The sequence below is a fragment of the Chinchilla lanigera genome, unplaced genomic scaffold, assembly GCF_000276665.1.
Source record: "Chinchilla lanigera isolate Chin_1 unplaced genomic scaffold, ChiLan1.0 scaffold00088, whole genome shotgun sequence".
NCBI lineage: Eukaryota > Metazoa > Chordata > Mammalia > Rodentia > Chinchillidae > Chinchilla > Chinchilla lanigera.
The window spans coordinates 418,650-440,531 of NW_004955489.1; the positions used below are offsets into that span (position 1 = coordinate 418,650).

The following is a 21,882-nucleotide window of genomic DNA, read 5'->3' on the forward strand; positions in this document are numbered from 1 at the left end:
GCAAGCGCACGTCGTTCAGCGCCGAGCAGCTGCGCTTGCTGGAGCTCGTCTTCCGCCAGACGGCGTACCCCGACATCCGGCTGCGCGAGCGCCTGGCCGTGCGCACGCGGCTGCCCGAGGCGCGCATCCAGGTGAGCGGGCGGGCGGCGCGGGCAAAGGCCCGCGGGAGGTGGTGGAGAGCGCTTTCACGCTTTCTCCTGTCTAGGAGGAGGACGGGCGCGCGTGGCGGCCTCTCCTGTTAGCCCAGCGCTCTGGGAGGCAGAGGCAGGAGGCTCACAAGTGCGAACCCAGCCTCGGCAATTTCGTGACTTCTTAGGATCCTCCCTGAAAATTTGAAAAGGGCTGGGGGTGTAGCTGAGCGCAGAGGTCCTGCGTTCAATTCGCGGCACAGCACCAGGGGAGAAGGAGACACTGTGGCGGGAAGTGCAGCTGGAGCCTTGCCGGCTCTGGGTTGGAGAAGGCAGCCAGGCGGGGATGGCGCAGCGTTACCCTTGGGCCGCTCCCTTGGCAGATTTTGGCCTGGGATTGGGATTAAAAAGAGTACAGTGATTTGAGGCGACGCCTGAAGCACCAGGAACCTCAAAGTGCTTATATTATCTAAAGTCATTTAGCTCAGAACCCTGGGTCGGTGGCAAGGAGCCTGCCCAGTTGTGGGCATCCTGGGCGGCGTCCCAGGGCAGGTGCAGCCCGGGGAGGGGGTGGACTCGCGTGGATATGGGGGCTCCCCAAGCGGGGCACCTTCAGTTTCTGGGGAAAGAGCCTGGAAACCACGCAGGGCATTGAAGTTCCCTGAGCAGAATATCCGCCTGTGGATTTGACACGGGAGCACAGGCACTTTGAAAACCCGACTCTGAGTAACTTCGTGTGTGGTGGTGGGATTGAACTCAGGGCCTTCATATTGAACTACTTTCCCAGCTTATCTGTTTACTTACTTATTTTTTATTTTGAGACAGAATGTAGCCCAGACTGGGTTCCAACTTGTGATCCTCCTGCCTCAGCCTCCCAGAGTGTTGGCATTACAGGTGTGTACTAACACCTATTTTTTTTTTTTAAAGACAGGGTCTCTATGTAGCCCAGGCTGGCTTCGAACTCACAGCGATCCTCCTACTTCACCTTCCCAAATGCTGAGATTACAGGCATTCCCTACCACACCGGGCTCCTATCATTTTTACCCCCAAGAATTCTTTTTTTTTTTTTTCCGGTACCAGGAATCGAACTCACGACCTTGTGCTTGCCAGGCAGGCGCTGTGCCGCTGAGCTAAATCCTCAGCCCTAACCCCAAGAATTCTTTTTTTTTTTTTTTTTTTTTGGTTTTTTGGTTTTTTTCTGGTACTGGAAATCGAACTCATGACCTCCTGCCTGCCAGGCAGGCACTGTGCCACTGAGCTCAACCCCCAAGAATTCTAAGTGCTTCTATTTCTGTGACTACTTTCTTTTTTCATCACAGATGTCCCTGTGTATAGACAGAATCAGGCATTCCTTTAGGTTGTACCAGGGAATGAGACCCAGAAAGCCAGGTGCTCTGACTTCTAAGCACCAGTTTGAGGGCTTTCTGAAAACTGAAAAGTTCTGAATAGGGAGCCAGGGAATGTTCAGCAGCTAGAACTACTTCTTCTCTTCCTCCTCCTCCTCCTCCTGAAAACTGAAAAGTTCTGAATAGGGAGCCAGGGAATGTTCAGCAGCTAGAACTACTTCTTCTCTTCCTCCTCCTCCTCCTCCTCATTATTATTGTTGTTGTTATTATTATTATTACTTTGAGACAGAGTCTCTTTATTTACCTCGGGCTGGCCTTGAACTCACAGCGATCCTCCTGCCTCAGCCTCTTGAGTGCTGGAATCACAGGCGTGCACCACCACGCCCAACTGGAACTTATTATTTTGCATTATGTATAAAACTCCCGATGTAAAGTAGTATCTCTCTCCTCTTCCAGGTGTGGTTCCAGAACAGGCGGGCCAAGTCCCGGAGACAGAGTGGGAGATCACTTCAGTCTGCAGCCAGGCGGGAGCTTCTCCTCCACCCATCAGCTCCTGGGGCTGAGGCAAAGGGTTTGAAGCCGGTTCCACCACCACCGCAGCCTCCTCTGCAGGCAGACCTGAGCTGTCTGCCCCACCCCAGCTGGGCTGCAGGGGGCAGCTCTGACTGTCTCTCCCAAGCCCAGAATTTTGAAACCTATTCTGCTTTCTCTGAAGACATGGGCTCAAAGCTGGACTCGTGGGAGGAGCATATCTTTTCCACCTTTGGTAACTTTTGAGAATTCTGAGAGCACTGGGGATAAGCTCAGAGGGTCAATCACAGCTGGGAAGCACTGGAGCGCTGGCCCAGCTGGTTCTCCTGTCAGCAGGTCCCTGTTGAGCCTGGTGACAGTGGACAGCTGCTCTCACTGTGGAAGCTTCCTCCTCTTGTGCCAGTGACTCCCCACAGCCGTCTCCACAGCCACCCCTCCGCCCAGGGCCCTGTGTTCCCTCCGGCCTCTGTCTCCAGCTCTGTGCCAAACACAGGCTATGTCCCATGCCCACTTGCTGAGCCCACTGTGATTTTTGGACTGGTTGTTCAGAACTTGTGTTCTTTACAGGAACCCTTCAGCTTGGCTCAGTTTCTCTTTGTGCCTGTCAGCGCTGCCTTCTCACAGTCCCACCGGGGCATTCTCACCTGTGTCATCTACCCTATGCTGTTGCCGGGAGTTCTTCCTTTATTTGGATGTTTATGAGTGTGTATTTACAGTGCGTGAGGGAGTCAATATGCGGGTGCGCCATAGTGCAGTTCTTTTACTCACACTTCCTCCCCCTTTCTCTGTCTCTTGTTTTTTCAAAATGAGTTATCTTTTTAATGTACAAGTAAAAATTGTATCTCATACAACATGATGTCTTGACAGGGAAATGGCTAAATTGAGCAGTTTAACATGGATGACTCGGACTTCCTGTTTCGTGAGGAGAGCCTGTCTCCTGTCTCAGCCCCTGCTGACTGCGTAATACGTTAACTACAGTCGTGATGGACAGCAGCGCTCCTGAACATTTTTTCCTAACTGGGATTCGGTGTCCTTGGGCCAGTGTCCCCTATGCGTTTCATTTGGCCTGTCACCTTTGCGCTTGGTCACCAGTGACATGTTCCAGATTCTCTGAGGAACCACTTGCTCCTCCCTGTCACTTTAAGGGTTACTTTAGAAATCTGTATTGGCCGAGATCTAGTTGCTGTCAGATCATCAGTCCGTCCAGATAGGTGATACCATCTTTAACACGAGGGACAGCTGTTCGAATCTTAGGGTTCCCCGAGTATGCAGGGTATCCCTCTGTCTCAGAGTGATTTCTTCCTTTTGGACCAAAGTAAGGCCTTTGCTCTTTCAGATCCCTTGAGGACCTGCCCTTTCTACAGCCTGTGTTTTGTGTCTGTTACTTTGATCAGTCAACACCACCCTTAGCACTTGTGATTCTATTTCCTGTGCCACACAAGCGGATTATTAAATGTTTTCCACGAATGTCTCAGCGTAACTTCTGTTTAAGTGACTCTGCCCTTTGCACAGCTGTTGGCATGGCAAGTCGCTCAGCGATCATGCGGTGATCCTGCAGCATGTAATTGTGTGGGTGTGAGAGGCCTGGGGCTGGTGAATCTCAGTGCAGGAGCTTGTGTGGGCCTTGTGTGAGGTCTGCTTGACCTCTAATACACAGACAAACAGAAATAAGAGCTGTTCCTTCAAATGTTTTCAGCCAGCAATCAGCATATTATCAGGTCACTGCATTTGAGAACTTTACCTTGATTAAAAACACATTTTTGCATGTCTAAAATTTAGTAGCATTTCTGAGTGTTTTCATTTTGGCAGATTGCTCTTTCTCAATTTGAAATTATTATTATTATTTTTCGTTTTGTCTTTTTGAGACAGGGTTTCACTCTGCACTTCAGACTGGCCTTGAACTCACTATGTAGCCCAGGCTGGCCTCGAACTTGCAATGATCTCCTTGCCTCAGCCTCCTGAGTGCTGGGATTACAGGTGTGAGCCACCACACCCGGCTCATAATTTAAAATTCTTAGTGTTTATAAATAATTTGCTAAATTGGGTATGGTGGCACATATCTGTAATCCCAGAACTCTGTGGGCACTTATTTATTGCTCAGTGAGACCCTGTCTCAAAATACAAAATTAAAGAAGAGCTAGGGATGTATGTAGCTCAGTGCAGATGCCCCAGATTCAACCCTAGCACGACCAAAATAACATTCTGTTAATTTTTCTTTTTCTTTTTTGATTTTTTTCCGGTACCGGGAATCGAACTCATGACATCACACTTGCCAGGCAAGCGCTGTGCCACTGAGCTAAATTCCCGGCCCCGACCAAAATAAAATTCTGAATTAGCCTAAGCTCAGTTACAATATCAAGGTCAATTATATTGATCAGGATTAGGGGTAGTGGAAACTCAGGTCCTCACAGGCGAAGTTTCTCTCTGAACTTTGCCCCCACCCCACACCCAGCACTGGGGTGGAAGCCAGGGCCTCCACTGGACGAACAAGCACTCTCCTGCGAGTGACGCTCCAGCTCTGATGCAGAAGTTACTGGGAAGTCGGGGTGTGGACCACCCTTGTCTTAACAGTGAGGCTGAACCAGGCTCTGATTCTTGAGGTCACACATGCCCTAATAGAGATGGCTAAGTGTTTGTACTTTTCAGAGCAGCAGAGCCACCATTAAAAGCAACCAAGAAGCATAGTCCAGGCTTGTGTAGTAAATGGCACCTCCAGACTGAAAACAGATTGAAGCTGAAGGGGCGTGATAAACATGAACCAGTGCGGCGCTTGCCATTCCCAAGCATCGTGCTCAGGGCCCAGGGCTGCGACGCCTCAGTCAGTGTCACTGCCTGGCAAGTGCAAGGTCATGAGTTCGATTCCTGGTACTGGGAAAAAAAAAATACAAATCTTTAAATCCCATTCGTTGGAGGTGGAACCCAAGGCCTCACTCAGCCAGGCCTCTACCCTGAGCTGCCTCCCCAGCCCCTTTCCATCTTTGAAGAATGGTTTTGCTAAATTGCCAAAGGCTAGGCTTAAAGGTCCAGTCCCTCTGCCTCAGCCTCCCAAGTAGCTGGGGTTGTAGACACACACCACTGTGCCCAGCTATGTTGTCACATTTTTAATTTTTAAAAGTTGTGGCTCCTTTAAGAAAAGAACTAGGGTAGAGGCCTGTCCAGTTCTGAGAGCCCAAACTGGTAAATGTGTACCAGGCATTGTGGATCTGATCTTCACAACTCTGTCAGACACTACTCTCACTTTTTAATACAAAATTTTATTTTTTTTACTTAGCTTTTAAATCCATGACAACAGTGTTTCATTTATACACATACAGTTATTAAAATTGTTTTGTTTATCCCACCTATTTTAATACACATTATGGGCAGTAAGAAAAGATTAATGGAGTTAAATACAGCAGGTAGGAAAGTACATTATGTCCTCAAACCTGTTTGATAGTGATCTATAAAGAAATTTGTTCCAAGTCATAATGCTTTCATAATGTGTTGGAAAAAGATCACATTAACACCTCTATGTACTTCAATGCAAATATTTTCTTTAAGCCGTTCTGGGAAAATTTTTTGTTTTCTTTTTGAGACTGGGTCTCACTATGTAATCCAGGCTGGCCTTGAACTCAATACGTAGCCCAGGGTAGCCTCAGACTTTCAGCAGTCCTCCTGCTTTTTGTTTTGTTGTTTTTTTTTTTTTTTTTTTGTCTTTTTGAGACAGGGTCTCGATATGCAGTTCAGGCTGGCCTTGAGCTCACTTTGTAGCCTAGGCTGGTCTTGAACTCACAACGATCCTCCTGCCTCAGCCTCCCAAGTGCTGGGATTACAGGTGTGCACCACCACTCCTGGCTAATCCTTCTGCTTTAGTCTCACAAGTGCTGAGATTATAGCCATTCACCACCACAACCAGCTTCTCGTAATACTCTTATTTTGGAAGTGATTATATGTTCAAACTTATTAAATATATTCTTAAAAAACTTTTTTGAGACAGAGTCTTGCTTTGTAGTTCAGGCTACCTCTGAACTCACTAGGTAACCCAGACTGGCCTGAAACTCATGGCAGTCCTGTCTCATCCTCTCAAGTGCTGGTATTTATTATAGGTATGCACCACCATGCCTGGCATATTCTTAAAATTTTATACCACTTTGGAAAACCATTTTGGAATAAAGTTAGTATGCTAAGCTAGACTTTCTTTTCTTTTTGTGGTACTGGGAGTTGAACCGAGGCCTTTTACACTGAGCTACATCTGCAGCTCTTTTTTTTTTTTTTTGGTTTTTCTCTGGTACCAGGAACCGAACTCACGACCTTGCGCTTGCCAGGCAGGCGCTTTGCCACTGAGCTAAATCCCCAGCCCCTGCAGCTCTTTTTTAAGTTTTTATTTTTAGGGTTTCAGGAATTGAACTCAGGACCTCACACTTGCCAGGCAGGCACTGTGCCACCTAACTAAATCCCCAGCCTAATTTTTTATTTTTACACAGTTCTCACTGAGTTGCCCATGCTGGGTTGAAATTTGGGATTCTCTTGCCTCAGCCTTCAGGGTGCTGGAATTATAGGCATATATCATCACACTTGGCTAAACTAGGTTTCTTTTTACTTTTAAATTCTGGAAAATTTTTTTTGTCCCAGAAGCCAAAATTTGGCAGCAGGTTATGTACAAGATACACAGTTTAAATCTTTGGGAAATAGACACCAAAGACATAAGTAAATAGGCCTTCTAATCTCATACCACTAGAAGTGTAGGTCTCAGCAGAGAGATGTGTATGCCCAAGTACTGCCAGTGAGGTATAAACTGTCACAATAAATCTTCACAAATACTTTATGGTAAGGCCAATAATATAAAAATATTATTCATAGCACACAAAGAATTAAAGAAAGTTTACATTATAAACCACAGAACAAAATAATCCACACTTTTCACTTGGGAGAAAACAATGGCAATATCATAATATTTAGTATCTAGTATGAAATTTTCACCAATTATAAGTTGAGAATTGGTGATTAAAACTTCATAGTATACTTTCACCTTGTTAATTTATGAGACAATCAGAAGATTATCTTACAAACCATAGAGGCTTACAAATCATTATGCTGGGATGGTGGTACATGCCTGTAACCCCAGCACTCAGGAGGCTGAGGCAGGAGAACTTCAGTGAGTTCAAGGCCAGCCTGATCTATGCATGGGGACCAGTTCAGGCCGTCCTTGAACTCACTATATAGCTCAGGCCGGCCTCAAATTTGTGGCTTCCCTCCTAACCTCCTGAGGTTGGGATTTCAGGCGTGTGTCACCATGCCCAGCATGTAACCATTTTTATGTACAACCAAAGCTGTACTTCTACATAAAGGGTACAACTTTATGAAAAAGGGTAGTGTACAACTAAAGCTTTTAGAAAATAAAGATCCTGTTGATGTTCCTATTAGGGATATGATATATTATATAAAAACATATATATATATAGCATATTATGTATATATTATATAAAAACATATATATAAAAACATAAATATTTTGAGGAAATATTTGATACAAAATCTCATCACCCTGTAACATGAGCCCTGCTTCCCTGAAGGCCAAGAACACAATTCCGATTCTAGGTAGTTCTGTGTTGCTGGAAACTTCCCCAGCACAGAACATTCAGATGTTCACTGAACTGTCAAATGCAGGGCTCTAGTTTTTTGCTTTCTTCTTACAGTTCTCGTTGTCTTTCTACCTGAGCTACTAGACATTCATTCACTGAGTATCTTCCCAGCAAGGAGTACATTTCATTTAGTTGCCTATGGAATTGTTAATTATCTCACTTGCAAATTTACAGCAGCTCTCTTCCTTGGAGTCATACAATGTCTCCTGTGACCTTTCTGGACAAAATAGATCTGAGCAGATGTCAGTGGTGCCCTTGCATAGTGGCCTCCAATGATGACTATGTTTTCAGTAAATCTGGCAGTGACAGAAGGTCCAGATATCTTTGGATTGGGAGTTGAGGATCCATTGACTGAGTGTTCATCTGTCAACTGGGCTTCAATTTCTTCTCTGTCTGTTCAAATTTCTCAAGATTTCTTCTTTGGTTGGATGATGGAGAGGTGTTTGAACTTCCAGTTACTGCCGAGAGTGCCTTTAGGTTCCTGTTTGCTCAGATGTGTTTTCTTAGACTCAGCTGTCAGATCTTGGTTTTCATTATCTCCTTTCCCTGGAGACCCTGGGCTAGTGCGCACTACTGCAGTGCTGAGGCGCAGAGGACAGTGTTCTTGGGAGAAATGAAGAGTTCAGCTGTGGTGGGTGGTCGAGGCCTCATCCTGTACCCCAGACTGCTCATCTCTGCTAGGTGACAGTCACTCTCCTAGCCTCGTCAAAGCTGGAGGAATCCTGGTTATTTTCCACTGTCATTTTTCTTTAGATAAAATATCTGTGTTTATGCGTCAAGGCGCGGCTGTCTTCTCTGGGAGCGGAACTGCTGCTTTCCCCCAAGCAGCATCCCAGGCGACCCTGGACTGCGACGATGGGGGTGGGGCGGCTCCCCAGCAGCTCCGGATTTCAGATTTCGGAGCTGTACTTGTAGTGCTTGTGTGAACGGTTCGTTGTTCACAGCTGTGGCCTCACTCGAACAGCCTTTACTTAAATTTAGAGCAGCAGAGCCCTGAAGGCTCTGCACTGCACAGATGTCTTGAGAGCACTGTTGGTTTTAATGGATAATTCCAACATCCGTGAATCATAGTGGGAAGGTCTGACAGCTGAGGTGGTTCCATCAGGCATGAAATCTACTGTTAGAGAGGTGTCAGCTGTAATGTTTTTACTAGCTTCTGACTTAAAGTGTCATAGAAGATGATTCTTTTGTCCAAGCCTATGGATAAAAATAGCAGTTCATTAACAGGAGAAAGAGCCTGAAGCTGGAGCTGGAGCTTTCGTATAAACCCTGACTATTCAGACCCAGTCAGTTACTGTTCTGTTAACTCAAACACTGCTCAGTGGTGATTTCTTAAACAAGGAGTCCTCCAACTGTCAAAAGGGTGGCTACTCCCATGGTATTTTAGTCCCTTCCTCGGCCCTAGGACACACTACTGCCACCCACAGCTGAGCGCAGGAGAGCTATTTTGCCACATGTTTCAGAAGCTCCAGTCCTGTGTGCTGGGTGGCTCCAGGCAGAAGGAGCATGGTGGCAGGGTCTGGTGGAGGAAGGCTGCTCTTCTCACAGTGGTCAGGAAGCAGGGTGTAGGGAGGCGCCATGGAGGACAGTGACGCTCTCACCGACTCTATTTCCACCAAACCCCCCTCCTAGAAGCCAGTCAGCTATAGCACCCCACAATCCAGTCACCTTGCAAAAGCCTGCCTCTGAGTACAGGAGGCTTTGGGGGGACACCAAGGTCTAAACCACACCATTAAGCTAAAAGGGGCACTAGACATATTAGTGGTCACACGGGGTAAAAAGATGTCACCACTGAGATCCAGAAGCAGTGTAGCAATCATTCCAATTCCAGATTACACAAATGATGCCATCATGATGCTCCTTGGTCTTAAATCCCAAATCCATGTAGATGTGGAATTTAAATTGATACATACCTGCTTTTCCCTTCAGCAAGCTCCAAAAATGGAACAGGCTTATGGTTGCCACTGGAAACAGTGTCTCGTCATCACTGGAAGACGCTGGTATAGAATGTTTTATTGCTGCTCCAACATGTCGTGCTGATGCCATGTGGTGACACACACTGGTTAAATGTACCCAGGAGTGTCACAGGTGAAGCACCAATGTTTTACTATTATTTCCACTGAAGCAAACCCGAGGTTTTCCTGCATGACTGCACCTGTCTTCCAAGCTCTTTGAGCACACTGAAGGGCACAGTGTTCCAGCAGGCCCCCAGAGAGGGCTGTCAGCACCGGCATCAGCCCTGCGGCCCAGCCGGGTCCAGCAGGAGCAGCTCTAGAGACAGCTGTACAGCACCCCGGCTGCTCCAAGCTCAGCTTTCCTCCATGAAACGTGCCTTTCCCTCGCAGAGGAGCCCAACTGGTGCTGCTTTAAGAGCAAGATTCAGGGACAGAACCTGGAGAAAAGGGGCAAACTTCCTGGGGACAGCATATGTGCACAGCAGTTGTGAACCCACCCTTGCCGGCCTGTGCTGCCTCTTGTGGCTGGAGCTGGCCTCAGTGGCCCTGAGTGGCGGCTAGAGAGTAGCAGTGAGGACACTGCTCAGGGCAAGAGCTCTGGCCCTTGAGAACCTCGCTGTGGCAGCACAACAGGGAGCCACAGGGGAACCTGCTCTGCCTCTTCCTATATTTTTTTCCCGTACCAGGAACCGAACTCACGACCTTGCGCTTGCCAGGCAGGTGCTGTGCCACTGAGCTAAATCCCCAGCCCCCCTCTTCCTATTTTGAACACCAAGAAATTCATTCTGTGAGTAGTGGCTCAGTCACACAGCGTGCAAAGAAAGAGGGCCAGGACGCGGCATGGAGTAACCACCACCATACAGTGCCTCCCTGTAAGGGACTGGCTTGTTAGTGCTAAGAGTGTGACAGGTTTAAAAGCAGCTCCTAAATCAGAATTTTTACATGCAAGTGATTTTTTGGGGGGTGCAAGTTCATACTGTCTCATCTTTCAGTCGTGGAAGACCATATTGCTGTTCTGTTTTTTGTTTGTTTGGCTTTTTTTTTTTTTTTTGTCTTGAGACAGGGTCTCACTATGCAGTTCAGGCTGGCCTTGAGCTCACTTATGTAGCCTAGGCTGGTCTTGAACTTGCAACGATCCTCCTGCCTCAGCTTCTTGAATGGTGGGATTACAGGCGTGTGCCCGACCTCATACTGCTGTTCTGATGTAAACGTTTTCTTCACGCTCTTTTCACTGTTACTTATTTATTTATCATGCAAATACTTACTTGGTGCCTATGCACTGGCACGTCATCAGGACCTGGAAATAGAGTAAAGCCGGGAACAGTGCTGGCCACAGCGGCACATGCCCGTCATGTGCCACTCTGGGAAGCTGAGGAGGATCCTAAGTCTAAGCCTCACCTGGGCAACTCAACGAGATTATCTCAAAATAAAAAATAAAAGTGGACTGGGGATGTAATTCAGTGTGAAGATCCTGGATTTGGGTTGAACGTTCAATACCACAAAAAAGGAAACAAATGACCACAAAGCCAGAGACAGCGCCTCCCCTCATGCAAAAGATCACTCCAAAGAAACTAAAGCTTCAGACGTGACCTGCACCCTGTGGTGAGGACCAGATGTCACTGGGGAGGGGACAGCACCAGCTGAGGCGTGGGGAGCAGGAGCAGGACAGAGATGCTGAGGCTGGGCTGCAACTGGTTCGGGGGACTTGTTGAGGCTCTGGATGTGACTGGAACCACAGGCCTTTAGAGACACGGTGTTCACAGACAGGGCAGAGAATGACTGCATTTGAGGAATACGGCGCTGGCTTGCCTTGGAGAGAGTAGACGTGGGGGCTAAGCTGGGAGACACGGCAGTTTCAAGCGGACGATGCAGGGGGCTGTGGGCGCTGTGGTAATAAGATGGAGAAAATTTACTAGTAGGCAGATCTATGCAGACTCTCAATGGCAACAGGTGAGTGACCCTTAGAACCAGGTCCGTGATTCAGAACTACACCTACATAAGTAAACACCACTATGTGCTTGCTCAGTGCTTGCTGGAGTGCTCGACCTTGCTGGGGTACTTCATCTAGAGCATCAAAGATGTGTACAGCAGCAACAGCAGTGCTCGGATCAACATATGGCTGACTTAAGATGACTGCCCTGAATTTTTTCTTTCCTCAACAGAAGCAACACTGAAGTATATTCTTATCTTCTGTCACAGGTGTGGTGCTGCACACCTGTAATCCTAGCACTTGGAAGGTTGAGGCAGGAAGATCACCGTGAGTTCAGGCCAGCCTGAACTGCAGTGAGATCCTGTTTCAAAAAAAAAACAACTCTGCTGTCAACACGTTGATAGCATCAAAAGACAAATACTGCTTAACTGTGTGTAAAATGAAGTATTATGAAAAGTGAGCCTTAGGAAATATAAAAGAAAAATGTAAAAAATGTGTACCCAATCTTAGGAAGAATATATTAAAGTCAACCTCTCACCAGTTCCACTAGACTAGGCCAGGTCATTTATGTGATTTCCTTAGCGATGGAGACTTCTTCCCAAATAACACTGGATGGTAATGGACTTCAAAGTGACTTGGGAGAGCTGGGCAAGGTGGGCACACCTGTGGTCCCAGCTACTTGGGAGGCTGACAAAGGAGGCTCGTTGCAGCCCAGGTGTATGAGACCAGCCTGAGCAATGAAGCAAAAGCCATCTTAAAGGGAGAGGAAAAAAAAAGTCGTAATTAATCTGTACTGTTTCCTCTAAAAACTGGGTAGAAATTATAGTTCTTCAAAACTTTTTCAATAAAAGGAATACCTTGTGTAATATCACGTGTGTAATTAAATAAAAATGTACACAATGTTAGTTTTCATAGACCAATTTATTTAGAATTACAAATATTAAGAATAAAAGATTTATGCATTTATTAACATAAGTTTAGCTAAATATAAACTTTGCACTAAAGTTTTGCAGAGGCACAATACCAACAAAGAATACAGAAGCATTTTTAAACTATACAAAAATTTCAAATGGAAAATAATTTTATTTGTTTTATTATACATTAACATATAAAAAGTCTCATTTTATGAGACATCTAAAAGAATCAAAACCACATCTATAACTATATCTTAAACTCCAAATTTGAAAACAATTATATTTTGACTTTATAATAGTCTCTATTAAATCAAAGAAAATTCAAAATACATACTTTTTTACAAGATTAACATTTTAGGCAGGTTTTCCTTAAAAAACAAAATAAAACAAAACCCCCCAAAACAACCAAAAAACGTATCTTTTTTCTGCAATTCACAACACTGGTTATTTTGCTTTCCTTATAAAACCTTTTTATTTTATAAATTGTGTACTGTTGAATTTTAACCAGTAATCTGGTTTAAGTTGTGCAAATAAACAAAAAATATGAAAATAGTGTGTTATCAGTCTTTTTTAAATAAATCTCATAACAATAGCACTTTTTGCCCTGAACTTATGGGAAAGACATGCCAAATCCACCTGCAGAAGTTCAGCACTGTGCAGTAATGCGTTTTTTCCTGCTCCTTCATTTTCTTTCAACAGACAAACAACAAATGCTTTTCTTATAAATTATGATAAATTAAAATATTTATTATTATAAAACGCTCTATAGAACCATGTCACGCTGCAGTATACATCACATACACTTCTAAAAGTCCCGATTTCTATCCATACTCCAGTGGCTTCCTTGAAAAACAGAGCTCCCCACGCCGCCTGACTTTATCTCCTGCAGGCTGCAGTGGCGATCGGCCAGCTCTGCCAGGGCAGTCTTCTTCCAGGTGGGATTTCCACATTCGCCACTATGCATAAAAGGCTGTGTTTCTTCACGTTCTCTGCCGCAATCGCTGTTTCCATGTGTTGGGTGGAATTCATGCACATTAAAAAAAAGGCAAACATATTCTTCCGTGAAATTACATTATACTTAGACATTTTCAGTTTAAAAATACTTGCCCATAAACATGTAACACAGGCAATCCTATGCATAGGAGTAACAGAAGAGAAATAAATATATGCTGGTCAGCAATGCTGGTTTAAGAAGCAGTACAGTACATTAAATGCCTTTTTCGGAGATTTACATTTCCCTTGTTTCCCAGCAGTTGGGTTACTTGGTGCCAGAAGCCTAACGCAGGAAGAGAACTTCTTGAAGCCAGCGTCCTGTGCGGCTGGAACGACTCTGCCTCAGGCTCAGTCTCGGTGGGTGTTATTTGCAGCGAAGGCGTGCAGGTTTCCCATCTGGCTCAGGCCACTCTGAATATGTGCAACGTGGATTTCCACATTATTCTGAAAGCAACTGAAAAAAAGAGTCATGTTTACTATTTTATTTCACAAAATAAGAACAATTTTGTATTTATTATTTTTGGTACTGGGGGGCTCGGGATACAGCTCAGTGGCTTAAGTGCCTGCCTGGCAAGGGCAAGCAAGGTTCTGAGTTTGCCTCCCAGTACACAAAAAAATTCTTTTGGTGCCGGGAATCAAACTGAGGTCCTGGCGCTTGCCAGGCAGGCACTATGCCACTGAGCTATCTCCCTGGTCCTGAAGAATTTTTTTAAAAAAGCTGATTTTGGGGGGCTGGGGATTTAGCTCAGCGGCACAGTGCCTGCCTGGCAAGCGCAAGGTCATGAGTTCGATTCCCGGTACCGGAAAAAAAAAACCCAAAAAAAAAGCTGATTTTGCTTGGAAATACCTAAGAATAGTAATGTCAGAGAAGGAATAAATTTTTTCTTACGCATTAGTATAATTCTACTTCAGTGGGTTTGAAAAAGCACTGTATGTGTAAAAGCAGCAAAGGAGCCACAGATCCTGGAAAGAGGATGAGCCACTCCTTGCCGGGGAAGACTACTTTCAAGTGAATTTCCACATGAAGCAGCTGAACATCATGTGTCTCCCAATTCCTTTACAGAGAAGATCCACGTGAAATTTCTATTCTGTCAATGGAAAGGTATAATACTGAACTCTTAAAATATATTTAAAGGATAAAAAAAAATGAATAATTCACAAATATGTAAAATTCTTAAAACTTCTACTGAAAGAAGAGCTTCTACTATGAACTTAATATAAAAATGATTACAGTGCCTGCCTGGCAAGTGTGAGGTCCTGAGTTTGATATCCGGTACGAAGAAAAAAAAAGATTAAGAGTATACATAACGAATTACCTGATGTTAGAAGCATCTATTGTACTCTTGATATCATTTAATGAGTCTGTAAGTGATTTGAACTCAAAGGAATTCAGGTCTCCTCCCTCTGCTAGACACTAAATGAAAAAATATTTCAAACTGTAATTGAATTACATACGTCAAATACAGACATAAAATATTTGATATAGTGTATGAATTATGATTCCTCTAGCAACGAATTAGCATAGTTTGCTTCCTATTAAAATTAAGAAACTGTTATTCCTGTCATTTACCTTAATTTGTAGTAGGATAGCCGTAAGCCTGGAGATTAAGTCTGTGAGGTTTTCATTTGCAACACAGGGCTGTCCAGAAGAAGAGTTGGCATGCCGCACGATCTCCTGCGCCTCCTCCTCGCAGCGCCTCCGCAGGTCTGTGGGCTGATCCGCTGGCTGCAGGCCTTGGTCTGGAGCCAGCTGAGTTCAGAAGGAAATGGGAGAGGCACATCAATCAGGCCCTGATCACTTCCGAGGGTCTGTGTCCTGGTTTAGATTTAAATTTTTACAAAACTAGCATTTATAACTAAAATGATAGTCTCTTGTCCTGTAAGTTTTCTTCAGATATATTTTGTATTTTTAACAACCTTAAAGTGTCTAAAAGGTACAAGAACAAAGAACACTTCATAACTCTTTACTCAGATTCACTAATTTTGAGTTGAAGTATTCTGGTCAATTATTTGGTATAACATCCCTCATTGGGTTTGTCTGTTTCCTCATGCTTAGACTAAATTTATGCATTTTTAGACGGAGTACCAAAAAATATAACACCGAGCTCTTTTCTGTGCTTCACTATTTTTTTTGTTGTTGTTTTTTTTTCTCCGGTACCAGGAACCGAACTCACAACCTTGCGCTTGCCAGGCAGGCGCTTTGCCACTGAGCTAAATCCCCAGCCCCTCTGTGCTTCACTATTAAAAGGCATAGGATGTTATGCTGGTGAGGCACAGCCACAAGGAAAATAAAAACAGATGATAGTGCATAGCTAAAGGGACGAGTGAGCTGTGCGCAGAGGTCAGTCATAAGTGACCACTATGCATTCCCTCAGTTCAATCAAGGGGGTAGATAACAGTGCCGACAGAAAATCTGGGGACTTACTCATGAGGTTATTAGACTAAATGCCAATTGTTTAAGGATCTTATATCACAAATAGAGGCAGTTTTACTGCAAACACACAATCTCAAAGAATGCAAAGGCAGGAGCATTCTAAACTCATCTCAGTATCTAAATTCTTACTCTATAGTACCAAACCCACAGTTTAGCAGAGCTGCAGGCCCGTGGTGCCTGTTCCTGTGTGGGCACTGCCAAGGTGCTGCTGGAGCTGGATGTGGACCCCACGGTCAAGTTGGCTCTAGTGTCACATTGCAGAGTGGGGACCCTGGGCTGCAGGAGGGGAACCTGTAATATTCCTGGGCAGAAATGAATTTCAGTAGTAATGGGAACGGGGCAGCGTTCTAGCTTCAGTTTCTATTTATAATGGTGACATGGAAAAAAATACTGGTAGATACCCAGCAAGATTCTGGACAGAGAAGCTCTGAGAGTTCTCACTATGACAGCCCACCTCACTCATGGACACAAGATATTAACAGAGCTTCAGAAATGGATACACAGAGCACTGGAGGAAAAAACAGCTCTCAAAACAAAACAAGACAAAACAATAGAGCTCTCAGTTCAAGGGAATTATATTGAGAGAAGGAAAGAAGTTGAAAGCATCTTAAAGAAAGCTCGGATTGGATATGGCACTGATCAAGTTGGCCAGAACATATATTCCTAAGGAATTCCTCTTTAAACACCCGAAGCACACAGTTACTCTCAGCATGAGAAACATGAGTGTTATGAAGAAAGAGGGCATTTTCTCAGCAGAATTTCTGAAGGTTTTCTTCCATCTTTACTGCTGCCTCATCTACTAGGCATGGGTTTAGGATCTACACTGGAAGGCGCCTGACAGCCCCCACCAGCACTTTTTGATGAAGAATTGAATCCAACTTTGCTGACACGGTGGGGATTTGTATCTAAGCTTGTGACAGCTAACTTGAAGAGCTACCATGATCCTTGGGCGGTGGCACCACTTGTTTATTTGTTTTGTACATGCTGTTGCATTCCTATTAGTAGAGTGAAAGAATCATGCTGATCTGTAATTATACCTATGAGATCAATTAATAAGCATGGAAGACTAACATCTACTGAAAGAACTTCAGCAGATATTAGAATCAGTACTAAATTTTCTTTGGATATTAGATATAAATAGTGTAATTTTAATATATTAGTCATGATGTATGCAGTATTTAAAAAAGTGTTACCACAAGTCAGTTAAAGTATTTTATATTTCAAAGAATAACACTGATATTAAAATGACTACATTAAGGGGTTTGCCCAAAAGATATATTGTGGTCTTCGAATTACTCTAATTGAAGGATATGCTTAATTTAGATGGATGCAGACTGTCTATAAAGACCAGTTAACTACATAAATTGTCCTTAATAAATAAAAACCAAAGCCAAACCAAGGTACAATTAGAAATTCCACTGTAAGTCAGTATACTATGCAGTTGTTGCTTTTCCAGTGTGAGGATCACAGGTTGTCCCCTGGGGTGGCCATTTTCTCAAGGTACCTATTCAGTATCTTTTACCCTTCATTACTCTGGATTGCTGGATTTAATCTTATCGTTTGTGTTCAATTTTTGTGTGTTCTTACAAAAAATTAGTTTTATTCTAAGCAAATCTGTGTCTACTTTGGAAGACTAGAAATAGAAAAAAAAAAATTGCCAAATCCTTTGGGAAAAAAAAAACCACCTCAAATTTAGGTGAAATCTGTTAATCACTGTTAGAATATAATCACATATAGCCTGCAGCAGAGATAGGAGGATTATGACTTTGAGGCCAGCCTTGGCAGTGTAGCAAGTTCAAGGGCAACCTGCTCTACATAGCAAGATCTGTTTCAAAAAAAATAAAAAAGAATATAATCATATATAAATGACAAATCACAAATCACTGTGATCTATGTAAGTGAAATTTAAGAATTCACAGTTCTAATGTAAAGTTTAAGGAAGAAACAAAATTGTATACATAGTATTATCATAGCTTTCTGAAAAAAAAGCATGCAGTATTAAAAAAAAACCACAGCAAAACATTGTTATTGGAGTAGTAAAATTAAGAGTAATTATCCTTCTAGATTTTTAGAAGTGTCTTTGGAGAGCTACACAATTTGTAATTTGGTAATTACAAACTGATAGCTTACGTGGGTAAGGTCCTCTTTAATACCAAATGCATGGAGAATCTGGAGTTATGCAAAAGGTTCTTATAAATATATTGGATTAGTTTGGGTTTTCTACAATGTGAAGGATTAATCTTCAAATAAAAAGGCATAGTGGCTGGCTGGACATGGTGGTACATGCTTGTAATCCCAGAATTTAGGAGGCTGAGACAGGAGGATTACCATGAGTCTGAGGCCAGCTTGGGCTACACAGTGAGTTCGAGGTCAGTCTAAACTACCCAGAGACCTTGTCTCAAGAAACAAACAAACAAACAACACCCACCCAAAACAGTATAGTGGCACATGCCTATAATCCCAGCACTTGGGAAGTGGAGCCAAGAATTACTGCTAGCCTGAGGCCACTGAGTTCAAAGACCAACCTGACTTACATAGCCAGGCTGTCAAAAAAAAAATCGGTGTAAGTAAATTCATATAAATCACCTACCTCATAACAATACTGTTGAACTTTATGCAAAACTTTGTTCAGGTCCTTGTTCAGCTGTTCAAGCTCTAGAACAATTGTTGCATATCTCCGCTGAAATTCAATGCCAATGGGCATGGAATATGATTTCTGAGAAGAAAAGAATGTCAGGTTTTGATAAGGTTTTACCTTGTGTTCACAATACTATTTCAATGGTCTAATGATCTGATGTAACTAAAACAAGCTGAAGGTCATTCACTTTATACTAATGTTATCATTTTGTGTGTGACAATGCTGTTAGATTATTCTTCCAAGTGTCATGATGCCTGGCATTTACTTTTTTTAAAAGGAGATTTTATACAGAGAAAGTAAATTAAGCAAAATGTTAACTGATGAATCTGTATATATAAAATCCTCTTCTTAGTCCTTCAACTTTTTCATAGGTTTATTATTTTTTAATATAAAGTTGTCTAAAAATTGAATGCATTTCTTTGAAGGACTCTAATTTACACTCAATGGATTTTTTTTTACCTGAAATTAACATAATGGTTAAAAGTATGAGTGCCAGGATCTGATTATACATATTCAAATTCCTAGTCTATCAGCTATTAGCTATGTAACATTTAAGCATGTTTCTTCATCGCTGCACTTCAGTTTCTTCATCTACAAAGTGAGAATAATATCGACCCAACGGGGCTACTGCAAAGATTAAATGAGATAACATAGTGCCACTCATACAGACAATGGTCAGTTAGCCGTGGATATAGCTCAGCAGCACAGTGCCTGTCTGGCAAGTGTGAGGTCAATTCCTGGTACCCCGCCAAAACAGATAAAATGGTCAACAACTATTAATTCTATGTTTTTACTATTACCACCATTCTGCATTTGCCTCCTACAAGCACATGTGCATGGGCTTTGATGACATTTCCTTTCCCTTCTTTACAACGATCATTATATTCATCATTCCACTCCAGCTACAGACGCAGCCGATGAAATCTCTCCAACCAAGCAAATTCAAGTATGTTTTCCCCAAAGGATTTTTTTTTTTGTCTTTTTGAGATAGGGTCATGCTATGCAGTTCAGGATGGTTTTGAGCTCACTTTGTAGCCCAGGCTGGCCTTGAACTCGCAACGATCCTTTTGCCTCAGCCTCCCGAGTGCTGAGATTACAGGTGTAATCCCCTGGGATTATAGGCCACCACATCCGGCTTTCCCCAAAGGATTTCTAAAAAGCGTATCATCGTGTGAGAAAGCAACATTACTCCTTAAGTTAATTACTCAGATATGATCATTATACACTGTGAATGAGTTGAAGCACCACTGTACTATGTAAATATATATAATTACTGTTTGCCAATTAAAAAGTTTTTAAAACCTGTTTCTAGGAATTACAATTAAGGAATAAAACATTCCTAGACTATACAGTGGAGAAATACTTATATGAGTCCCAAATTATAGAATTATACATTTTTTGAGCTATCAGAAACTTAAGACGTGATGTTGTTCAGCCATGTCATTTTACAGAAAAATGAGGCCCCCAAACTGACATGTCTTCATATTTACAGCACAGACTATTACCAATGTGCTGAGGATCTGACAGTAACAGCTCAGGTGAGCGAACAACATGGCTAACATGCTGGGCATTATCCTGAGTGTCATATGTAAGGTCACTGAATCATTATGGCTGCTTCATAAGCATACTATTGTTTCTATCACAATTTCATGTATGAGGTCCTGCTCCACAGCCAGTAAGTGGAACACTTTCAGGAGCTGACGGGAGTCTGCATCAGTCCTAACTCTTCTGCAGCTGTGGATAGGAAGCAGGAAAGGGAGGAGGCAACACCACCACAGGGAGAGTAGGGGACAGGAGGTTCTATGTGGGTCTGTAGTCATGTCCAGGACCTTCTACTTTTAATTTACTATTGGGACTTCTTGAATCACTTCCCCTTTGTGGCCTCAGTTTTTGTGGAGTTAAGGCCACCAGATTATCCAAAAGATCTGTGGGTTATAAGAATGAAAAAATAAACAGGACATTTCTTTGTTGGGAACTATGTACTACTCAGGATATGCAAGATGTGATCAAAATATAAAAGCATTAAGTGAATGCTTAAATTTTAAAAAATTTACAGTAAGACACACTGGCATCAATCCTCCTCAAAATCCTCCCCATCACTTTGAACACACTTACCCATTATTTTTGCCAATTCCTGAGTAATTCTGGGAGTCTGCTTTTGTGTCTTCATAAGGCATGATCAAAATATGGTGAGTACTGCTCTCTCTTGCCTCAGTGAGAGTCAGGCTGGTAAACTCACTATGGTGCATCCTCAACCACCTTACTCACTGGATCTGGTGCCATGTGACTTCTGGCTCTTCCCAAAGTCATAATGATCATGAAAGGGAAAAGCTGTGTACTGATTCAAGACATTGAGGCAGCCAGGATAGTGCAACTGAAGACATTCCTGACAGAGAACCTCTAGAACTAACAACAGGATAAGTGAATTCAAAGCAAGGGGGAGTATTTTGAGGGACAATAGTAACAATGTGTCTTTTACTATAATTTTTTTTGTTTGTTTTTGTTTTTTTTCCGGTACTGGGAATCGAACTCACGACATCACGCTTGCCAGGCAAGCGCTGTGCCACTGAGCTAAATCCCCAGCCCCTTATAATAAGTTTTTAAAAATGTAAACATTCACAGCATTTTTTTTTATCATACCACCTAGTAAAAATGGAGATACAACTGAATATTTGACCAAGTCTCTTTTTTTTTCTCCCAAGTCTCTTTTTACAAACTCAGAACTAGTTAATCAAAATCAAGATCATTAAAGGCTCAGTATCATCTTGCACAAAATTCTGGTCAGAGTGTTGAAAATATCTACCCCTATTTTAGTGTTCAACATTTTGGGGAATGTTTTTGGGGGGGTGGTTTACCAAGAATCAGGACCTCTTATTTGCCAGGCAGGCGCTGCACTGCTGAGCTATATCCTTGGCCCAGTGTTCAACATGTTAATGAATCATTAAGACATGCAAAGCGGGGTGTGAGTTCAAGGCCAGCCAGTACTGTATAGACAGACTCTGTCTTAAAAAAAAAAAAAAGACACAGAAAGTACTTACATATACATATCAACATGTACAAAGTTGGGAGATGGCTAAGATGTTAAATAACAGAATGATATCACTAATGAATCATACAAAACAAATAAAACAAAACAAAACAAAACAAAAAACTCAGGTTGGATGTGGTGGTAAACATCTGTAATCCCAGCACACTGGGAGGCTGAGGCAAGAGGATTACAAATTTGAGCCCAGCTGGCCTAGGGGTGCACACCTGTAATCCTAGCACTCATGAGGTTGGGGCAGGAGGATCATTGGAAGTTTGAGGCCAGCCTGGGCTACAAAGTGAGCTCAAGGCCAGCCTGAACTGCATTTCGAAACCCTAACTCAAAAAGACAAAAAGACTTAAAAAAA

The 21,882-nt window shown here is 43.1% G+C and overlaps 2 protein-coding genes across 4 annotated transcripts in view; one reads left to right on the top strand and one right to left on the bottom strand.

Annotated features, from left to right (window-relative positions):
* On the top strand, positions 1-3,779 carry Mixl1 (Mix paired-like homeobox; the record flags this gene model as incomplete). The annotated part of the gene is given in 3 exon segments (XM_013504451.1): positions 1-131; positions 954-1,022; positions 1,931-3,779. Coding segments are annotated over 3 exon segments (521 nt in total), but the record flags the coding sequence as incomplete, so codon positions are not given.
* Positions 3,780-12,413: 8,634 nt separating this feature from the next.
* The window catches only part of Lin9 (lin-9 DREAM MuvB core complex component), a 60,667-nt gene continuing 51,198 nt past the window's right edge, over positions 12,414-21,882 (bottom strand). For all 3 annotated transcript variants that reach the window (XM_005404493.2, XM_013504504.1, XM_013504505.1), the window contains 4 exons: positions 18,443-18,568; positions 14,989-15,168; positions 14,735-14,832; positions 12,414-13,872 (listed from right to left, as the gene is read on the bottom strand). In XM_005404493.2, the coding sequence (XP_005404550.1) occupies positions 13,767-13,872; positions 14,735-14,832; positions 14,989-15,168; positions 18,443-18,568 (510 nt within the window). In that variant the 3' untranslated portion in view covers positions 12,414-13,766. The remainder of the gene's footprint in view (positions 13,873-14,734; positions 14,833-14,988; positions 15,169-18,442; positions 18,569-21,882) is intronic.